Here is a 21,873-nt window from a genome sequence, read left to right as displayed (position 1 = left end):
CACAGGAGGCTGAGTGAAAGTATATTCTGTGCCCATGTAGTGGCTGATCACTGATTGAGCGGTGGGAGATATGCGCACAGTTCTCTCTTCACGCTGGTTAAACCGGGCGCTGCGGACGACTGAGGCTCTGTCTGCGGCTGGTCTGCCCATCTTCCTATGCCCTACGGTGGGCTTCACAAAGCAGCTACAGTTTGCGCCAGTGCCGATACCTCACAACATCAACCAGCGGCGCCTGGTCCACTCAGAGACATCGACACTGAAAAATGGAAACTGTCTGGTAGAGGCTGGTGTGGAGGACCAACGAAAGCTCCCCTTCACCTGCAGTGGTTGCGGCGCATTCACGCAGACGACCGACTCACAGCAGCTTGGCTACTACGACATAACCACAAAGCGTGTCCGCACCTGGCTCAACCCTCCAAAGCATCAGCTACAACAAAAAGATATTCAAGAGAACGAAATCATCAACAATGTCTTAAAATCCATGGATGGTGACCAGCTCACTGCACTCGGTTTTGATGCCAGTACATTGGTAGTAGAAGAGTCAGCTGTTGCGCCGCCTTCCCGTAAGTGACCCCTTAGCGATACCAACAGGACATGAGTAACTCAATGAGCGGCATTTAGTCTCGAAAACACCAGTTTGCGATCGATGCCACGACTTAATACACCACAATGCCAAGTCAGTGTCTGGCAGAGTGCCAATGTTCCATCCGACTGTCGAATCGCTGCGAGAGACAATCGAGGAATCGCCGCATAAATACAATCACATATATCATGTAATTGATGCCGCAGACTTCCCAATGTCGCTTATTCCAAGACTAAATATCCTACTGGGCGACATTCCTCTTCGAACGCGCAACAGGCGTTCAAGAGCAAGCAAGTTTCTTCGCGACCGGCAAACGGAATTGAGCTTTATTATCACTCGCAGCGATCTGCTAGGACCTACGAAGCAATCTGTCGATGCGCTGATGCCGTACCTGCGAGAAGTGCTGCGCGACGCCTTGGGCCGTCTCGGCAATCGAGTGCGCCTTGGAAATGTTCGCTGCGTGAGCGCCAACCACGGCTGGTGGACGAGGGATGTAAAGGAAGACATATGGCGCAGAGGTGGCGCTGGATGGATGGTTGGAAAGGTCAATGTTGGGAAAAGTCGCCTGTTTGAGGAAGTTTATCCAAAGGGTCGTTTGGACCATTCAGACGCTTCGGCAGGACCTACAGCCATCGGCCAGATCCGACCTAAGGAAGAAGATATAGATGTTGGAGATTTGTTACCGCCAGCACGGGAAGTCACCAACTATCCAGCTATGCCTCTTGTCTCGTCGCTTCCCGGGACAACTGCATCGCCTATTCGAATCCCATTCGGCAACAGGAAGGGAGAGCTGATTGACTTGCCTGGATTGGCCCGCAGCGACCTGGACTTGTTTGTCAAAGAAGAGCACAGGCAGTCTCTCATAATGAAGAAGCGTGTCGTGCCGGAACAGGCAACTGTCAAGTACGGCCAGTCTCTGATCCTCGGTGGCGGGCTAATTCGCATCACCCCATCATCCGAAAATTTGGTTTTCCTGATGTATAATTTTACACCTCTGGAAGACCATATCACAAGCAACGAAAAAGCGATTGACTTTCAAGCACAGGTGAAAACTTCTGGGGCTCAGGAAAATATTGCCCTTCCGGGGACTGCCGGGACAATTCAGCACGCAGGCAGGTTTATCCTGCAGCATGATGTTACCAGACAACGAGCGGGACCTCTGACGAGGAAAAGTGCTGTTGGTCTCAACGTCGATCAACTACCATTTCGCGTACTGTCGGTAGATATCTTGATTGAAGGTGTTGGATACGTCGAGATTGTTGCTCAAGTTCGCACCAAGAGCCTCTACCGACGGAGAGAAGACAGTACCATTACGAACATTGGAACAAGCGGCGAGGGCACAGAGCAGACGGCGACGGTCGAGACAACGTCGAAGTCACAGAGGCTAGTTTTGGACCCTTTCGAAGAGATGATGCATCAACGGCGAGACAATAACAGGACCGCTCCACGCCCTGCACAGATGCACTCTTCCCTGAAGTCGGAAGCGGATCAGCCCTGCGAGGATGCCCTTCCTTCAGTTGATATATATACCCCAGAGGGCCGGTTCGTTGGTACAAGAAAACCAATTAATGGATGGCTTAACAATAAGCCAAGGATCCTTGCTGAGCATAAGAAGAGTCGCCCCAGAAAGAGCATGAAGGGCCAAAAGAAGAAGGCTAAGCTCGAAGCCAGAGCCGCCAGGGCCACTTCCACCTAAAGATTAGGCTGTTGTATCATAATGATTGTAAAACATGTACAAAATGTATACTGAAATGTAGAAGGTATAAATTAGACTTCAAACATATATTAGACCTAAATGATAGATTTGCATTACGCTGCCGAAAAATTTCCATAATGTTACAATGTAAAAGTTCCGTGCCGCGGTCGCCCCGGATTTGGCCAAGGCCCAATGACTAAAGCTCCAAAAAAGTGTACCGCCACTGATTAGTACAGGTTACTGCATCATACCTATCTATAATGGAATGATTCGCATGACGTCTTGCCCAACTACCTTTCACCATCTGTCATTACACCACGAATAGACGAGACCCCGAGACTACCGCAGATTTCGAAGAACGGGCATCCCAGATTTTGCCCCAAGTTTTCGGCGCTTGGTCAGTAGTGCAAACTTCGGCCATTTCAGGGAAACGGCGTGCCAAAGCAAATCGGCAACACAGTTTCGAAAATTCCAATACACCACCATGTCGCAAGAAACTTTTCAGCGCAACGCACCGACGGCGTCTGCATCCCAGACGACAACGGTCGCTACCACATCACAGAACATCACAGATTCTGCACCCAGAATATTACGCCTTCGCGGGCGTCACAACTCCAACGGACGCTCTGTGCAGTGGGCAGACGACGTGGTGGACAATGAGGGACTGGGCAGGAAGAGCTCCAAAGGTATGCATGGCTATGGGTACCTGGCGAATGCGCCTGTCTAACGAGATTCAAACAAACAGTTTGCTGCATCTACCACAAGCCGAAAGCCGTCGACGAGTCGAGCGACGAGTCGAGCTCCGATTCTTCATCAGATTCCGAATCGGATTACGAAGATCGAATGCGTCGAGGGAAAGGACGCAATGGTAAAGGCAATGATAAAGAGGGAGGGCACGAGGGATGCGACCACTCTCATGACCACGATCACGCCCAGCCGCGCGAGAAGCCGAAGAGGCCTCCGAGCCCGAACGCCTACGAAAAGGTCCCGAAGCCAAAGCGCAAAGAGGAGCCGGCCGAAAAGAAACAGTGAAGACTCTGGACTACATTATGTTGAAACGAGAGTGTTGTGCATAGCGTTGGCTTAAAAAGCGATTATGAATGAAGGACATCCTTAAACATCGAATTTCGGAGCGTTTGGATCGACAAGCTTGATAGATATGGAGTGAGGGATCTCATGTAAGGGCGCGCATTTCAGTCGCTAGTTGACACGGGCAGTCTGTCCATGGTAGCCCAGGTTTCCTTTATCATACGCGTGCGGTTAACGTCTCGCCATCCATCAACTTGTGCTTAGGGCTTCTGTGCACTTTCGACAACGAAGTATCTACCAGCCTTTTTCGATGCTGTAGAAAGAGCATCCCAATTCTCGGCTTCAGATTCAACCTTTTCTTTAACTCTCCTTGGGCGCTTGTAGTGCCCTACTCTGATCTCTTTTGCCAGTAGATGCTTCAGATCGTCCAATCCAATCGCCACTTCTTTCCGGCCCGCTTCTGTCTCGTCTCTTATTGCTTGGAGAGGCTCTATCCCGGTAGTTTCGACTCTCTGGACCGCCTTAACGAAGTGCAGCTGCCTTTGTAGGGTCGCAATCATGGATGCCTCTTCTTCCCCAGACTTGGGAAGCGGCAGCGCGGACAGCTTGAGCAGATGGTGTAATTGTGCAGATGAGATAGCCTCGGCAGGAGACGCGTCATTGTCGGCTAGAAGTGAGCGGACTGACCACGTCGGACGCGCCAGGATTTTATGCGCAGCCGAAGATTTTGTTGATAATGCGGCCCTTTGATTGAGTGGCGACAGGCGCCGATGGGCGGCGGCTCTGCAACGGAAGCAGACGAAGCTGGTTAAGGCCATAGCAGTCTGTTATTTGTCGACGAAGAATTGAGAAATATACACTGACAATGGCGACACTAAATCGTCCCGATGCGATGCTAGAAACCCTGGCGTTGACAAGAGGCCAGCTCCTGAAGCAAGAGAGATAAAACAGTGGAGCAAGACGGCAACAACACCGGGCGGTCAGGCGCCGGCCAGCGTCATCGGCTTAGCTATAGCGGCTGTGTGGACTACGTATCACCTTCACATGCGACCAATATACGTCTCAAAACCTACAACATACGAGAAGTGACGTCGCGAACATCGCCGAGAGGATTTTTGGCGCCGGTTGCAAAAGATAAGAAGAAAGACACCAACACTCCATCATGGCTCAAGACCCTCGCGCTTTACTCTCGAAGGTGCGCCGAGGATAACCCCTCCCCCACTCCCCAAGCTCGTTGAGACAGCCCGAACCTGACCCTTATTGCTTTGCCAAAAATAGGCCGACAAGACGCTGCAAGGTGCCGGCAGCGGCTTCAGCTTCTTCGGCGGCCGAGAAGAAAAGTACCAGAATGCTGCCGACTTGTATGTCCAGGCTGCCAACGCCTTCAAGATGCAGAAGCAGGGTTAGTACGGTCCATCTACGTCGCGCCACACAGCACACAAATTTGACGTCAGCTCCGTCTGTATAGATCTTGAAGCGGGCAAGGCTTTTGAGAAGGCTGCCGAAGTCTTCACTAAGAATCTCAACGAACCCGACGATGCTGCGAACAGTTTGATCGATGCATTCAAAGCTTACCGAAAGACCGACGCGCAGTCCGCTGTCCGGTGTGTAAAAATAGCAATCCAGCGCTATTGCGCCAAGGGAAACTTCAGAAGAGCCGCTAGCCAGCAGGAGGCTCTTGCTGAAGTCTACGAGCAGGAGCTGGGTGACACCAAGAGCGCCTTGGAGGCATGCGAGTCTGCTGCTTCGTGGTACGAAGGCGACAATGCTACTGCGTAAGCTTCACCCTAACTCCCCTGGTATTAAGACCAAAATACCGAACGTGATTATCTCTAACTGTCTATTTCGTAGTCTCGCCAACAAACTCTGGATCAAAGTTGCCGACATGGCGGCTTTGGAGGGAGACTACTACAAGGCCATCGAGAACTACGAAAAGGTTGCCGCTGTGTCGATCGACAACAACCTCATGAAATACAGTGTTAAAGACTACTTTTTGAAGGCTGGCATCTGTCACCTTGCCAGCGGCGATATGGTCGCTACCCACCGCGCCTTGGATAAGTTCCGCGAAATGGACCCTTCGTTTGCTACACAACGCGAGCACTTGCTCCTTGTTGACCTCTGCGAAGCAATCGAGGCCAAGAGCCAAGAACAATTCGCTGATAAGCTTTTCCAGTATGATCAGATGAGCAAGCTCGACAAGTGGAAGATCAGCATGCTGATGAAGGTCAAGAGTGGTATTGAGGAGGCCGATGACGAGTTTGCTTAGGCTGAAACTGCACGATATTTTGGTTATGGCGTATCATAGATTAATCTACCATTTTCACTTCTACCCATTGATTGCTGTTGTCGGAAGTTGCCCTGTGCGAAGTCATTGAAACGTGCGGCCATACTGGTAGTCGTTTCAGGATTATGAGCTGCGTGGCCGGTACTCTATGTTGTGACTTGGAGTGGCCACAGCTACCCATTGCAGGCCAAATCGAATCTTGTAATAACCAAGAAGTAGCAGTGGCACCGGCGGAGAAAATTTTCGAAAATCTTGGAAATAAATCGCTGGTCAATAAATGTACACTGTCGTCGGGCTTCCACCATTCGACTTGATGCGTACGAGCGTCTGCTCTCCACATGCCCCATAAATTTCCCTTTGATGGTGGTTTCCAGACATCGCTCCACAGGTACGATTGTCTTCAACAGCTCATCCTCCTTTGCTCCCGGCATTCTGCTTCATTATCTCGAAGTGTGCCTTTCGGGCTGGGTTATTCTTATACCCTACCGCACAATATTTCTAGGCATCGATCGGCTCCCGCTCCGCCTCGTGCCGGCTCCCACGTCACGCTACAGCCATTCGGCCTTACGAATCGGCCAGATCGAAAGGCATCCGATGATCAGTCTCCCATCGCACGTCGCTTTGCCTGAACCAAGTATATAGATCTCCGAACGTGGTACCACGACTGTCTCCAACATATACCTCCATGACTCGCCCACAAAGTTCCCCGATCCTCGCGCAGCTGCGTGGCGCAAAGACCTTTCCGGAACAGACAGCGGCACTTCAGGCGCTTAAGAATGAAATCGTGGGGCATGTGCAGAGAAAGGAAGAATGGGTTTCGGTGGGAGTTCTGGAGCCCATTGTGAGGTCTCTAGCGTCGGCCAGAACCAATCTCAAGATGAACGGCAAGGATATACGACAACCGGCCACCATGCGCCCGCTCTCCGAGGAAGACAGTGTTAAGCTACAAGCGCTACAGCTTGTGAGCAGCTTTGCAAATGGTACGTGCGATTACCTGGGTGTTTGTATTATGACAATGCGACTAAAACTGGATTCTAGGCGGACCTGCTTTCCTACCGCCCCTTGACGCCGCCATGGCACTACCTGCGATCCTCAATAACATTTCACCTGCTTCCGCGCCGACGCAGCTTATTTCTGCTGCTCTCAAGGCACTTACTACTATAGCTGATGCGGCTTTGCTCGCATCGCCATCTTGCAATTTTAACGTCGAAGCCATCGCCGACCATGTCTTCTTACCACAACACATCGAATCGCTCAGCGTCATTCTAGCTTTATCGTCTGCTCCAGAAATGACTGCGCCTATCTTGAAACAAAATAGTCTTGCCATTGGGATTATATGTCGCCTCTGTCGTGAGGTACGTCACCAAGAGGCCCTTGCAGCCGGTGGTGTGCTGGACTTGCTGGCTACGCAACTTGCCAGCATCGCCGTCCGCGATGGTTTCGTCGTGCCAGGAGCACAAGAGTCAGCTACTAGAGATGCAATCGCCGGAGCATTTCCTGCACCAGCAAAAAGAAACACCAAGATTGGTTTAGTTTTAGAAGCTCTCAGTGCCATCATCGGAGACTCGAAGTACCGTGCGACTCGTCTGGTCAATTCACCTTCCATTTTAGCGGTCTTCCCTTCAATAGAAGCCCGCCACTTTCCCCAAGTCGGAATTGGCAGAAGCCACGAGCCGGATAATTCTGGAGTAGAATTGTTCAGACCGAAGTGGCTCACTGCTATGGAATACCTTCTTCCGGCTGTGGTCATCCCACAAGCACGAAGCGGCACATCAACGCCATTCTCGCATCCAGACTACAGTGAGGCAAAGAGCGACACCAAGAGCTCGCGCAAGAGCAAATCCGGGATCACACCGACGGAGGCTCCCCGTTTCCATGTACCCGGCCATAACGGATCGTACCCGACCTCGGATATTGAAAGTCCAATTATTCCTTGGTTGGTGTATCTAGTAAGATCGCTTGATGAAGTAGAACGCCTCTCGGCTCTATCAGTTCTTGCTTCGCTTTTCAGAGCCGGTCTCTGTATGACAGTTGCGCGAGAGACAACCTTGGCTTTGCTGGTGGTACCGATACTGATCAACAGTATCGAAAAGAACGATAAAGAAAGTAAAAATGGCAAGGAAGTGGACGATATCGACGATGCCAAGACTTTAAGAAGACAGTACGTGCTGGAGCGGGCTCCTGTCATCCTCGCACGTCTCATCACCGACTGTGAATTTCTACAGAAGGCGGCTTTCGACTGCGATGCTGTAAGGGTACTCACGAAACTGCTCAAAAACACTTACCGCCCCCTTCCGCGACTCCAAGCTCAATATTGGTCGTCGCGCTCTGATGAGGGGATGGAGGTAGAGGGTACGTCGCCAATGTATGGACTGGGAGATAATGGCGTCCATCCTGTTACAGCTCACCGCATTCGAACACGAGAAGCCGTTCTCAAGGCGATCGGCGCGATCGCTGCATGTGAAGAGAATTACAGAAAAGCACTAGTGCTCGAGGACTTTGTACCATATGTGGTAGAGTCTCTGAGTGAATTTCCTGGCAAGCCCCGACAAGCTAAAGACCACAAGGATAAGAACGCAGCTGAACCGGCTCGGACCAGCCCTGACCCCGACTATGGTATTAATCCCATCGGTGTAATTATTGCGGCATGTTTCGTGGCGAGGATGCTGTCGCGGTCTGTCCATACGTCCCGTACTGCGCTGATCGACCACAACATCGCGGCACCTATTCTCAATGCGATGAAGCACTCCAATATTAACTTGCAAATCGCCGCGACTGCAACTGTCGCCAACCTGGTTGTTTCTGTCAACCCCTCAAAAGAAGTAGGCTTATCATCGTGTTCACGGCCTGCTCAAACTAACATTCTATAGTATCTCACAGAGCATGGTGTTATGAAAGTGCTCTGCGAGCATGCGCACTCCTACAACCCTGCACTTCGGCTCAATGCTCTCTGGGCCCTGAAGCATTTCGTCGATGGCGTTTCAGCCAACATGAGAAAGACATGCCTAGAGCAATTAGAGCCAGGTTGGTTAATGCAGTTGATTGGTGATGAAGAGCAGGATGAGAGCCCGTATATGTCGAGAGTGGCGGATGATATGGATGAAGAGATGGATGGTGAGCAGTCTGACAGCCCACCACGCTGGTTGTACGCAGCTGGGGGCTGCATTCACTTCGTTGACGCTTCGGAATCTTCTAGACTTCGTCAAATTGAGGACTATTTATCCTCCATCCGCGAGTCTGAAAGCAACCCTGCCCCAAGAGCGCGCAACGATATCGTTGCAGTCCAGGAACAGGGAGTTGACTTCATCCGCAACCTGATTGGTAGAGTCGACGGTGGCGCTGGAGCAGATTCGTCCGCCGCAAACCCCGAAGTTATCGACTATCTGTTCAGGTCATTAGGGCAGGATCGTCTGTTTGATACTCTCGCCACAAAGCTGCGCGCCAAGGTCATACATCCATTTGCGCGGAAAGCAGGCCTTGCAAGTCGGGAAACCAAGATTTTGCATCCAAATGCACGCATCGTTACTGTTGTCATTTACATCCTGACGCATATCGCGGCAACCGGCCCGCGATACTGCCAGCTGGTCGTCTCGCAAACGGAGCTCCTCAAACTTCTGGCTCAGCAGGCTACTAACAAGGACTGTGAAGTACGTCTAGCACTGTGCCGACTGCTTTACAATTTGACGACAAAGGACAACGGTGCTGAATCACAAGCGTGCGCGCAGCGAGCTGCAGAACTCAAGCGCCTAGGGTTTTCCGGCAAGATTGAAACTTTGGTCAAGCAAGATAGAGACCTGAATGTCCGAGAGAACGCTCGAATGGCATCCTGGCTCATTGACAACCCTGCTACCTAAAAAAAACCTTATACGACAGCACAGTGGCAAATTTACTTTGGTAAAATGTGACTGAGTTGATGACCGTATAAAATTTGTTCTCAGCCAACCCCAGGTTTGCGGATGCTGCATCGTTTTTTCAGACGCGCTTTTTGCCTTTGTTGGGTGTGCCTTTTATGATTTAGCTTCGCGATGGTTTCACGGACAACTTGCATCAATTGAAAGGACTAATAATAATGCTCATACACGCCCGTATAAATCACTGTGAGGACTTTGACTTATGCTATTGAGAGCTGCCCCGCGTGACATGGCCAAGTGCCTTCATCATATGCTACTGCGCTACTGCTACAGGCCGAACGGCTTCAATTAGGCACACTTGATGCGGTAAGCTACTGTAGACTGAATGATTTGACGACCGCTCACTACTCACGGACAAGACACTCGCGTCCCTGGGCACCGAGACCACATGGCCAACAAAACGGGCATTGCCGCATACCAGTGATCAGGACCAGCTGCGCGAAATCCCCAACTGCGGACGCGTGGCTACACCAAGTAATCAACGGCCTTGATATTAAGGGACCGATGGCAGTGGATTCTGGCAACTCTTGCAGTGTTCACTGTTCAGCAGCACTTTGCTAGTCCCGCTTCTCCTCTTGGTTGTCTTGTCTGACATGCCGTGTCTTGCCAGACCTACCTACCTGCCTGCTACCCCTGGGCCATCATTCACGTGCCAGAGCTCCAAGACTGGCTCATACTAAGTATGGAAGGCGAACGAGTAGGAAAACAGCTCTGACTTCAAAAAGGTAAGACGGGCCGTGTCTCTGTGTCTTCCACCGGGGCTGGCGCTGGACCACCAACGCTCGGAAGCATCCACATCCGCAGCGATGCAAAGCGACCGAGGTATGTTGGTATGCTAGGGACGGACGAGATTTGGGGCTCAAGGATTTCTCGGAGCCAAAAGTAAAGTCCAGGGACTGCAACCTTGCGGCTCGAATTCGGCAACCTGCCTCGAGGGGAAGCACTCCCTTCCGGCTTCTTAGGTTTTTGGTCTAGCACAACCCGGGGTCAGGGTCTCAATTTCAGCGGTGAAAGGTTGCTTGAGACCATGACTTCCCTACTTATAGCTCTATGGTAGATACAGGGCGAGACTGAGGTCCCAAAATATGTCAAATTACGAGCTTACGGCCTCACGCAAAGATGGGAAGCTTGCAACATACCCGGCGCAGAACACGTACGATACATATTTCGCAAGGAAACCCCCAGCCACGGAGGTACCATAGCCACCCATCGGAAGCAGCTCCGAACACTTTGTGGCCTAACAGGCGCGTGCTACTCTCTTCTGCATCGTTGGAACGTTCCTCATTTTTTTTTGGTGTAACGGCTTTTCAAGCTGTCTGAACTGACTCAAGAGTGTCTCGCAGCTCGTCTGACGGGCAAAAGCCGCAGTAGGTCTCTTTTATTGTTTTCTATTTCTTGCTTTTTCTGACAAGGGCAGTGTTTTACTTGATGTGTGCAACCAGCAATTTCAGGTTGCACACGCACACAAAAAAAAAAAGGCAGGGGTTGATTGTTGCAGGGCTCGAAGAGAGGTCAAAAAAAAGGAGGAGGCTCTGAGACATCCTGCCGCGCTGATGGTAATCGCGGACAGGGTCATTAGAGCGAGAGTAGTAAGTAGTCAAAGGTCAGCTGCCGGCAACCCGAATCTGGTACATCTTCGTAATTTTCTCTTCTTGTGTTCATTTCAATCTTCGCAAGACATCGAAACGGTGCGTGATGAAGATTCCCGAGATGAATCAGCATCGGCGTCGTGAGAGACTTGCGTTTGCTTCTGAAGCTGCATGTCTTGAACGGCCTCGAAAAAGTCAGACTTTACGCTTCGGTGGAGGCTGAAATAGGGGGAGGGGGGGTCGAAGGCATGCCCTCCTATTCAATGGGAATAGACAAGGATGAACTCTTGACTGTCGTCTCTGTCCAGTACGAAGGCAGAAAGCTACCACAAAGAAGAACAGCAGCCGTACTCGACGATTTGAACCGCTCAAGGGCAATATATGTCTGAACTACTTAGTATGACATGTGACGGGCCACAGGGGACATCAGTTGAGCGTTCCTCCCTTTTTGGAGGCGTATCTCAGTCAAGTTGCATGCTGGCAGCCGGATTGTTTCCGTGAGTTCGGGGCACCGCGCACATGTCTCGGTGCTTGAGCTAGACTTTGTTGCGTTTATTTTGACCGGGTATTGTCTAGGTTTCCTGGTCTGTACTCGTATAGAAATGCAGTAAAGTAATCTGCACTTCCTCGCTTACCGTTGCAAAAAGGTGATGGCGGTGTGATGAGAGTGCAGAGCACACAACGCGCGCGCGCCACCAACAAGCCACGAAACAGGGTCGGCTGGAGCAGAACAGCCATATTGGGGCAATAGGCGGACGTGAATACAAGAAAAAGAAACGATTCTATTTTTCCATTTTGGTCTAGCTACGGAGTCATGGTTAAGTGCTTGCAGCCAGTTCGGCGGGGAGGCAGGTGCTTCCTGGTTGGTATGGACGTCATTTCTAGGCAAAGGGGTTGGCAAGACGCAACTTTGGCACTTGAGCCGCTTTGTAGTCAAGGTCTAAGACTTTGAGAGCTACAATCATGTCTCGTTTTGACTCTAGGGGCCGTTTTTTTTTAATCTATTATGAATACACGTCCCAGTGCGCTTAGAGGAATTCCAGCTTTCAGCCGATCAGTGCTTGCCAACACAGTTACTTACTGGTAGCCAGCTGTTACTGGTAGTTCAACAAAAGATTTTGATGTGGAGAAGTAAACGGGAGCTTCTGATCCGAAGCTTTACGTCGGGGTACAACCTCTGTTTTGCTTTTGGGCCCTTGGCATACTCATGTTGGCGACGATCCATGCAATTACACGGACAGACGGAGTAGTCAGGCCGAGGACGCTTGCGTAACATCCTAGGCAACCTATTTATCAGCAGAAATCGGCTCAACAAGCCGAAAGCACTGTCCAGGCCTACGGGATTCTCAATTGGAATTTCAAGCTAGGTGCAAATCTTATACTCGCGATGTGCAAGTGTCGAACCGTCCTCGCCAGTGTGTAGCGCAGCTGCTTGCGCAAGAGGGTGATAAATATACTGGACGCCAGTAGTTTTGTCCAGCGAACCACTTTGAGTTCTTTCAAGGCTGCCAGGAGGGACTTTTGTTTCTCTGCTGAAGAGAAACCTTACAGTTGTGCTGGTGCTTGATGGCACGACGAAGCCACAACTCACAGCTGCGGGCAACTCGCATTCGGAATGGATTTCGCAGTAGGTACGAGATGGGGTAACTTGGTCCCGGAACGAATGCGTAGCTACGGTGGTATTTGATATAAAAGATGCACATTGTTGCTTTTGCGCCGATAGCAAATGGAGCATCTGCATGCAATTCATCCTCAAGATGACAGGGGCGGACTGGGACGTGAGCCCTACGTGCAGCGCGACGCGGGCTGGTGGATAAACAGAAGTAACGAATCATTGGAACAAATGGCGAAACGAATACTTGGAGGAGAAGAGACAGATCGGGAAGCAAACAAGAAATGATGGATTTCTTAATTTCGCAGATCAATACTTGGCTCCGAGTGTGATAATTGCTTTTTGCTGGTATGGCGGATTCGGTGACTGTCCAATAGCCTGCAGATGAAGAGGACCGTGCCCTGGGTTTCTGAAAGAGATTCAATAAACGCGGAGAAAATGTCGGGCAATATTAATCCCTACGCTTCGAGTCTCTGTACTGTACCGAGTACGGAGTATGATGCAGCTCATGGGGACTACTTATTAGTCAGTTGCTTTGAAGAAGGGCCGGTGTCACAGGAAACAGGTGTAACACTTCGAATGATCAGACAAAGGGAAAAACGGCCCCGGAGCTTTACATTCACGTAACAGGATGTCGGGCCTTTCGGACCTTCTTTCGGATTAGGTCAAGTCAGCGGAGAGAGAGTCAACGTGGTGTGGCGTAGAAGACGGCATCGCAGGCAGGCCACATGGCAGAGTGGACACTGACGTTGTGATTCGAGACTTGAATTTGGTCACATTTACTTTTTGATCGTATCTCTTGTCCAAGAATGACAAGTGTCGGAAAAAAAAAGCCGTTTATAGTCTATTGATTGTGGTGGCATTTTTGGTACGTGGTGAGGGAAATTACACAGGGGATGGTAGTGGAGGGGTTGAGCGTCTCATCTTCACGACAGGGGGCGCGCCCGGCCTTTAAGGCGAGCCGTGGCTAAGAAAGAGAGGCGTTCTCATGAACACAAGAAAGGAAGACGAAATCACCCTAATCAAAGTAAATATGCAAGTGTCAGGCGACAGAAATGTTTACGAAAGATCTACAAGAGGTGAAAGTCTGGAGCTGCCCGGAGCGGACGGGAAGGCTATTTGGCCCCGGGAAACGGTTACCTCAAAAACTACGAAGAAGCTAGTGCCCGTTCCAACGGCTTTCCTGTGGACGAGACAATGGAGTTGCTGATCTAGAAGAGGGGAGGGGGTCCCGTTCTGCTGTGAGGAGAAGAATGAGGCGTGCGGCCCGCCGTCCAGAGTTCGGGTAGCCATGTGGCCATTGCGAACAAGCCAAGAAGAAGCAAAGTACGTATATGCTGCTCTGTTTCGACCTCTGGGCCAGCCATGAGGAGGGGCGGCGCAGGGTGGCTTGCACTGCAAAGGAAGAAAGAAAAGGAAAGAAAAAAAAGTGAAAACTGATGAGAAAGATGGAGCATCGGCGTACACAGATGACAGGGTCGTATACATGTGCTTGCTTCAACTTGCCCCCCCCCCCCCTTCAAGGAATGATGGCTTTTTTTTGTGTGTCCCGTACGAGAGTTGAAAATAGCGGGCCAGGCACGAGTGTAGATTGCGAGCAACAAAACGAGGCTTACGCTCTGTCACGTATTGCATGTTGCGATAGATGGAGTGCGGAACAGTTCGCGCGAGTGCCGACAGAGGAAATGAGGGCAGCGCGAGGGGGACGTCAACGGGCGAGCCATCTCGACAGTTTTTCTCGCAGATCGCTAAAAGGAAAAACGCCGGCATGAAGGCAGCAACGAGGGGGCGCTCTAATAGTACGGCTCACGGGGAACAAACTTGAGGAGAGAGTAGGGTAGGTGGCTTCGAAACCTCGCTGGTGAAGCCCTTCATTACTTGGTAGTAGCCTTGCAGTGTCCACTTTGGCTACTTGGATAGCTTGAAAGTTGAATTGCATAAAATCAGACACGACGCATTGACACCAACAACAATAATCATCACGACAAAGTTTGAGCGCCTTCGTACGCTCAAGTATCCGTACTTACACGCCTGATAGGACGACACATTGCAAAAAGGATCGGCCGAGTTTGCTGCTACACTGGCTCTGGCACAAGGGGTGCACTCGTGCCGGGGGCAACGAGGGGGGGGGGATGGTCTTGTCATTCCCGGGCCTCGTGGGCTGCCGTCCCCCCCTCCCCTTGCTTTTCTCGCTAGTATTGTCCTGATTCGACGACACCCAGTAAAACAAGAAACATGGGAGCGTGGGGGGGAGAGGGGAGGGGGCCGGCCACAGCCTTCCCTTTGGAAAAGCGCGTGTCGAGTCCACAGCAGCGCACAGGCTGGTGTCCGAGATGCGATCGTCGAGACATGGTTGGGCCCCTGGGATTTTTTGCGGACAAGGGTTGAGAGACCAGACATGGGGGGCCTGGACGCACGGGAAAGATTTTTGCCCTGTGAGCAGGGGTTCAGGTTCAGGCAAGCCCGAAAAAAAAAGAGAAAAAGAAACAGAAACAGAGAGGCAGGGGATCATCGTTCCAACACCTGGTCTCGGGGCCGGAAGCCTCCGGCTACGCCCAGCCTGACATGCACAGCTGAGGGAGGCAAGGAGGGAAAGGGCCGTTGCTGGACCCAAGTTATGCGGGATTTGCATACCATACCAATATATCAAGCCGGTGAAGCTAATCATTTTCCATGTCAACTAGATGAAGCAGCGCCACCACATCAAGACTTACTGGAGGGAGCCACGAACCATGATGATCTCTCTCACCAGGGGCTGTCCATCTCTTCCATCCCCCCTCGCAAAACCTGTTTAGTGTTATTTTCTCTTCCTTGGCTCAAATGTTTTTTTTTTTCTTCGGGCTGCGCGTGCGGGTTGCCTTTGTTTCTTCTCCATAGTTGCCCGTGTGATCCTTGCCACGCGCCGGCGGCGGCGGTGCGAAACCAAGCCTCACGGGGCCAAAAGTATGTAAGTATAGTTTCCTGGATAAGAACTACACCGTAAGTCGAGAGCCACCGTCGTCAGTCGAGAGCTACCGTCGTTAGTTGAGAGCTACCGTAAGTAGAGAGCTACCGTAAGTAGAGAGCCGCCGGAAGTACAAATTACTCAGTACTTCGAAAAGCAGGCTATTTTCGTAGAGCCGCCGAGTAGACAGTTCAGATTCATGTTCCACCTTTCCCATCATCTCTGTCTCTCCCTCTCTCCGTTGCGAGTTCAGTGACACTGGCTCTGTGGGTAGCTCGATGCCATGTACATATACCTGCATGCACCGGTAGCTCAGTGAACCCTTCACCCGGCGAGCTCAGCTGAGCCTACCAGCAGGAACGAAATACCTGACATCCCGTGGTGGCATGGCGCGCATGTACTAACTCGTTACTTGCCCGTGAAATTCGCAACATTGGGGCCTGGCAACCTTCGCAGCGGACACGGACACTAGCTAACCTTAACGACGTGCCGTTATGACACCATCGATGTTGGATGGTTTCCGGTGGGCTCCCCTTTTGACCAGCAGTCTCCATCGCCACCGGAGATGACTTGAGAAAAACTTACCAACAGTTCTTTCCAAGGCCGGCAGTGAGACAAACGATTCGCTGGCTGGGTTGAAGACAAAGGGTGTCCATGTTTATGGGAGGCCTTGTCATTGGGTGGCAAACACAGAGAGTCAAAGTTTGCAGATATCGTGGCATCAAGGGTGGAGATCGATAACGCCTCAGAGGATCCGGCGTCGCGCCTTCACTTGTTGACTCTCGTGACGCCCAACTTTGCCACCCCGGACGTCCATACCAAGTAATGCAGTCGACTGGCGCAGTCACAAAGACTAGCGACTTGCAGCAGCGGTGCGCCCGCCCGTTGTGGCTTTTGCGTTCATTCATCGATCGGCCCACCGTGAACAAAATGCATGTTTCCCCGTTCGTTCATCTCTTATGTGATGCGGCCGACCGAAATGGGTCGTTCACAACCATTCGCTGCAGTCCCCCCTATACCGATACTTATTCAGCTGTGACGAAGAGAGGCCGAGGAAAAGAGACACGAGAAAGCAAAGAAAGCGTCCGAATGCGACAGAGGGCCCTGCCTTTCTCGAGCTTGGATGAAAGAGGAGGTTTGATTGAACACGAATCGCGGCCGCGATATTTGCGTCCGGGTCGTTACACGAGCTCATCGCAAAGGCCGACGATGTTGTAGTCGTAGCCCGAGCAAGTCCCGTCGGTGGCTGCTGCTGTCTCATTAGTTTGTTCGAAAGTTTTTTTTTTTTTTTTTTTTTTTTTTTTTTTTGCTGCACGCTCGCCATGCTGCTAGCTCGGGTTCATGCGCCCTACTTTCCCTTCTTCATCAGTTCGTCTTCGCCCTTTCTCGTGCCGTGACATTCTTTCTGCGGCACACACGTGCCTGCCGCATTTTGCAGTAGAGGATCAGAGCCACTACCATGCCACCGGATGGATGCCTGCAGACAGATGCACGGCACTTGATTGGGGGAAACGACACATGTTACTCACAACTACGAACGTGCAGCACCCAGCTGGCACGGGTAGAGGCTCGGCCTCGGGCAGGGACAGACACCGATACGTAATGGTTTGCGGGCAAGGCTGGCGCCTCCGATTACCGTGTACCTGGGGATTGGGCTTCGCCGGCCTGATTTGCCCAGATGAGCACACCCTCAACTTTTCTTATTGTGCATGCAATGGCAATATGTCTCTTGTAAGGGGGGGGCACATCCGCTACCATATACGGAGTACTGAGTTTGCCCTGATGCAGGCTGTTTCCTACAGGCAATCTGCGTACCCCTGCTGGATGGACCTTGGCTGCATAAAATAGGCGAAGTCTCTTCCTAAAGACCCGGTTGCTGGGATTAGTTTGGGGGCTTTCTCAGTAAGTACCACTACGGCGCAGCAGGGGAACATGCCAGCATGCTTAGCAGTAAGTACTTAATACTGAGTAGTATTCGTAGGTGACTTTTTCAGGACTGGCGCGCCAGCTGAAGTCTTGGCTGGGCTGATTTGGCCGTGCGCGCGCGTGCTGGAGCATGACTAGGGCCGTTTCTATTTTCAAGTCGACCTGTTTGCTGTTTGAAAGTGGCCATCTCTTTTGATAACAGGTGCTGCTTCCATGTGGTCTTGCAGCGCTGTTGGAGCCTTGTCCCTGACGAGGCAACCACACACACATACACGCACCACAAGAAAAAAAAGCCCCGACGCCTCCCCGACGGCCTGCATCAAAACCCTCATGCAAGAAATTCCGGGATTTGGGCTATGCCTTGTATGGAAGACGCCATTTTGCGGCCCCGAACTCTTTTTTATCAGCTGGGACAGTCATGACTGGTAGGAACCACGCTTGCCTGTAACGCGATGCAACCACTTTCAGTAGAGTGGTAGTGCAAGCGTGTCACCTGTTTGTTCCTTGGCCCTTTATTCTGTCACGGTATAAAAGATGCGAGGGTCATTCTTGGTGAGTACCGGTCTTAGGTCATGTTGAGGGCGAAAGCGCAAAGATGGTGTGGCGCTGTAATGAATCTCCTACTCCATCTGGTGTCAATTCGCGCCACCCAGTGACTGCTTGGGCTTCTTTTCACACGGATTTTGTTCTTCTATTTTTACTTGCCGAATCAACGCCTCATTTCCTTCCCCCATTCCACGTTCGTTCGCCATGCTAGCAAGTATGGGGCCCAAGCCTTTCGATGGGGCGTTTACATGTATGGGCGTTTCAATAGTGCGCTTCTCGCCCCCTCGACATGATGCGTACTCAGTAGTACTGGCACATCATAGGCCCTCTATAACGGAGCGATGCACGAATAAAGTCACCCTTTGAGTCTGCAGGGGGGCTCGGCGCTGGCTTTGGGCTGACTAGTAGCGGCCCGCACATCCCAGGGTGTGGCTCCCCTGTTCCGCATCGTCACATCTCAGAAAAAATGAATACTGGTACTAATAGTAACAGGATAATGCCATTCGCGCCAGAGTGGGCTGGACCAGTCAACGGACAGCCTTACTGTTTTGGAACCAAGTGCCAGGTTGAAGCTCCGAAGTGGCGTCGATTCAACCAGGCGCGCTAGCGGACGGGATTCCGCACTGGAGAAAGTACTCCTGATAGCTTGGCTGCCTGGCCATCCGGAATGTCGGAGCACGCAGAACCAGTACGAGGCTGGCTAGTGTCGGGAGGCATCGAGAAAACCATGACCTTTTGTTTTGGTCTTCTAGCGGACAACAGCACGTTGCATCCCTCTGTATCGAGTAATGTGCCTGGGGCAGGCACGCTGTAAGCGCCTTTGGACACGGAACAGTTGTGTAATTGTGTCCAGGCGACCAGGTTTCTCGATCAAGTGGGAGAGGGAAGGGCGCTAGTGAGAGATAATTTTTGAGGCGCCAACCGCGGGACAAGGTAGGAAAGATCAGACATAGCCTAGTAAATAAGTAGCTTGGTGGTCAGCGGGGGTGCATGACGCCTATGCACTTACTCTTTCGTTATGCATACAAAAGTACCTGGCTGCCTGGGTGCTAGGTTGCCTCGCTGAGTGGTTGGTGGCCAAGAAATTTGCCCGAGTCCATTTGGATGTGGTCTGCAACCAGCCGGTCGGATCGCTGCACTGCCGTTGCGCCAAATTGATCTGTCAGAGAGTTTGAAGGGTCCCAGGTGATGCATCTATTCGTGGTTTTATTCGGCGAATCAGCCAACCAGGAGCTTGAGCAGTCGTGACCGAGATTGGGGATCGAGCATGCTCTCTCTCCACTGGGGAGCCGACCTGTTAGTATCATTGTCAAGTCTGACCCTGAGCCGCTAACGTCACTTGCAACTTGTTCAGTACTGATAGCTGTCGTGTACCATGAGCGTGGGGCGATATGGTTGATGGAGAGCAGCTTGTGCCTTGTGCTGGGCTCGTGGTGGGTGCCTCCCCGATAGGATACCGGATGGGCGGCCGTCAAAGTTAGGGCCTTGATGGAGCCCGGAAAGCGGCGAGTCACGTTCAGAAGGGATGATTCGACAGCGCCATGGTGCGTTTTTTGTAGCCATTTTGAGTTTCATGTTGAATAATAGTAGCCTTGACGGCAACTCCCCACGCTAGATTGATCTTGGTTGGGGTCCAGGTAGCTCGCAGGCTGGTTTCGGTGCTTTCAGCACTATTGTGTCGGGCAAAGTGCGCAATCGGTGCCTGCAGCTCACATCAATCCACGATTCTAGGCGGCTAGCGGTCTGAAGCAATTGTTCCATCGTCAGCGCTAGCTGAAGCCGTCGTTACGTTGTACGCGCTGGGGCAGCCTCGCCTCCGTTCAACAGGTTGACACTTGACAGTTGACAGGCTGACAGGCAACAGGCTCTGATGGACACCAGCACGGAGCAAACATTGGGTTTACTGATGGTCCCAGCCAGCTTACTAGCCGAATATGTGGCACATTTTCTGTCAGACGAGTTGGATCCCGGGAGAAAGTATCGTCCCGTGTATGGACTAGCACTCATCGGTAGGTAGAGTTATAACGGTGCTTTCTCGCTCTGGGTGGCGAACGAGAGACGGAACTGTGGCCCGCACCAATAGTCGGCAGGTAGAAAAAAAAAGGCTTTGATTCTGTTGAGACGACCAAACCCGGGCGTCCGCCCAACCTACTGAGTAGACCGTGGGATCGCTGGGTGGAAATGCTCCCCTGCCATCGCCGTCGAGCACATATGCTGACTCCATCGGCATTGTGGCGGAATAGACATGGTAGTAGATGAAGACGTGGACCACCGATATCGCTGGTTGGTTGCTGCCCTTTACGTAGTTGCAGCACGATAATCCAACTGTACGTCGGGTTTGTGGCTTGAAGGTTTTTCTTCTTTCGCTTTCCTGGGATTTTGTTTGTTCGCCGTTTTATGACTCGTCAAAAGCGGACAAGATTTGTGCATGCTGGCGTGCATTGATTGGCGCATGGAGTGCACACTGGCTTGCATAAATGAAAAAGGACGGCTTGAGCTAGCGGATCTGCCACATGGCGGAACTGGAGCCGCGTTCTCGGCATCCGGTAAAATAAGCTACGGGTAGGCTGTAGCCACTGAGTACAGGTGGAGAGTAAAATGGTCTCATCAAAATACATGTACGGAGTAACGGGAGCTCCTATACCATGGAAGAACTAGGATGACGGAGAAGGAGAATAGGAACAGGAAGGACAAGAGAATTTAACTAAGCTGTACCGAATCCAGACAAGAGATACTGTTCAAAATGCTCGTATGAAGGAGTATCTATCCATATACTGTAGGATTTGGAGCAATGAACGGGGGTTTCCACCTCACTGGTGATGCTTCTTTTAATGGGGCAAAACTTTCAAGTGGTGGCGGCCACGAGTCAACGATGACGGGTCAGGCTAAATTTGGCATGGCGCATTCCAGGCCTTGAGAAAGAGAAGACCGTTTTTGTTTCCTTTCTTTGCTTTTCGCCCCTATTTTCTTTCTCGATGTTGCTTTTTCTCTCATACAGTATAATACCTGTGCTGATTGACATGAGCTTGTTCAAGCCAATGCTCAGTCAAGGCTGCTCGAGTCTGGCTGTCCCTCTCTCGGCCGACCTCGGTAGCCTTGGTGCAATCGTCGCTGACCTGGTCGGAGCCGGGGAGGAGGATAGTGTCTCGGACGGCACTAAACAGCAAACTAGCTGGGGGTGGCTTGGGGCACTGGGGCGGTTTTTTTATAAATGGTCGCTCTGATGAAACTGTTCATTTCCCGGCACTGGATAAAACTTATTCTTGGCTTGGGGGCCGGTCCATTGTCTGTGTGTCGAGAGCTGGGGCTGTTGGGCCTGTGTATTGGGCCAGGCACCGCAGATTGAGCGACAAGAAACACAAGAAAGAAAAAAAAAATACGGGTTAATTAATAGTGATTAACATATGGTGACTGACTGGTTACCGGCCCAATGGACTGGTTCTGGGGGGGGAAGGGGAGGGGCTGCTTAAATCTTGTGAGGCATAGGGTAGAATAGACAGCGTCGGCATAGGCTGGGAACAGGAACGAGTTAGAGGCAATGTGCGCTGTACTGGTAGCCCGTAAGTAGTGAGGTAGCCTGTACTCAGAAAGAGCCTTGGTAAGGCAGGTGCTAAGTGGTCAGGACGTAACCGCTGACCCTCTTGCCTCTGTACTCGATACAGGGAATCTGTAATCTGTCCCAGCAGCGAGGTCGACCCCCAAGCCGACTGCAAGCCAGCTGCAAGCCAGCTGCACCTAGGCAAAATAACACAC

General features: G+C 51.5%; 4 protein-coding genes across 4 annotated transcripts; all 4 read left to right on the top strand.

Annotated features, from left to right (window-relative positions):
* Window positions 1-70: 70 nt before the first annotated feature.
* Window positions 71-2,279, top strand: V2A60_006613 (uncharacterized protein; the record flags this gene model as incomplete). The annotated part of the gene is made up of 2 exons (XM_083257907.1): window positions 71-563; window positions 937-2,279. The coding sequence occupies 2 exons, from the start codon at window positions 71-73 to the stop codon at window positions 2,277-2,279; spliced, it is 1,836 nt and encodes a 611-aa protein (XP_083114033.1).
* Window positions 2,280-2,763: 484 nt separating this feature from the next.
* On the top strand, window positions 2,764-3,311 carry V2A60_006612 (type 1 protein phosphatase-activating protein YPI1; the record flags this gene model as incomplete). The annotated part of the gene is made up of 2 exons (XM_083257906.1): window positions 2,764-2,965; window positions 3,025-3,311. 2 exons carry the CDS (start codon window positions 2,764-2,766, stop codon window positions 3,309-3,311), a joined length of 489 nt encoding a protein of 162 aa, XP_083114032.1.
* Window positions 3,312-4,470: 1,159 nt separating this feature from the next.
* On the top strand, window positions 4,471-5,574 carry V2A60_006611 (alpha-soluble NSF attachment protein SEC17; the record flags this gene model as incomplete). The annotated part of the gene is made up of 4 exons (XM_083257905.1): window positions 4,471-4,503; window positions 4,587-4,710; window positions 4,777-5,083; window positions 5,160-5,574. The coding sequence occupies 4 exons, from the start codon at window positions 4,471-4,473 to the stop codon at window positions 5,572-5,574; spliced, it is 879 nt and encodes a 292-aa protein (XP_083114031.1).
* Window positions 5,575-6,277: 703 nt separating this feature from the next.
* Window positions 6,278-9,446, top strand: V2A60_006610 (armadillo-type protein; the record flags this gene model as incomplete). The annotated part of the gene is made up of 4 exons (XM_083257904.1): window positions 6,278-6,572; window positions 6,631-7,528; window positions 7,676-8,414; window positions 8,463-9,446. 4 exons carry the CDS (start codon window positions 6,278-6,280, stop codon window positions 9,444-9,446), a joined length of 2,916 nt encoding a protein of 971 aa, XP_083114030.1.
* Between the last annotated feature and the right edge of the window lie 12,427 nt (window positions 9,447-21,873).

Source organism: Cordyceps javanica, chromosome 4, assembly GCF_051103115.1.
Source record: "Cordyceps javanica chromosome 4, complete sequence".
NCBI lineage: Eukaryota > Fungi > Ascomycota > Sordariomycetes > Hypocreales > Cordycipitaceae > Cordyceps > Cordyceps javanica.
Note: the sequence above shows the minus strand (reverse complement) of the source record. Positions and strands in the feature narration are given on the sequence as shown.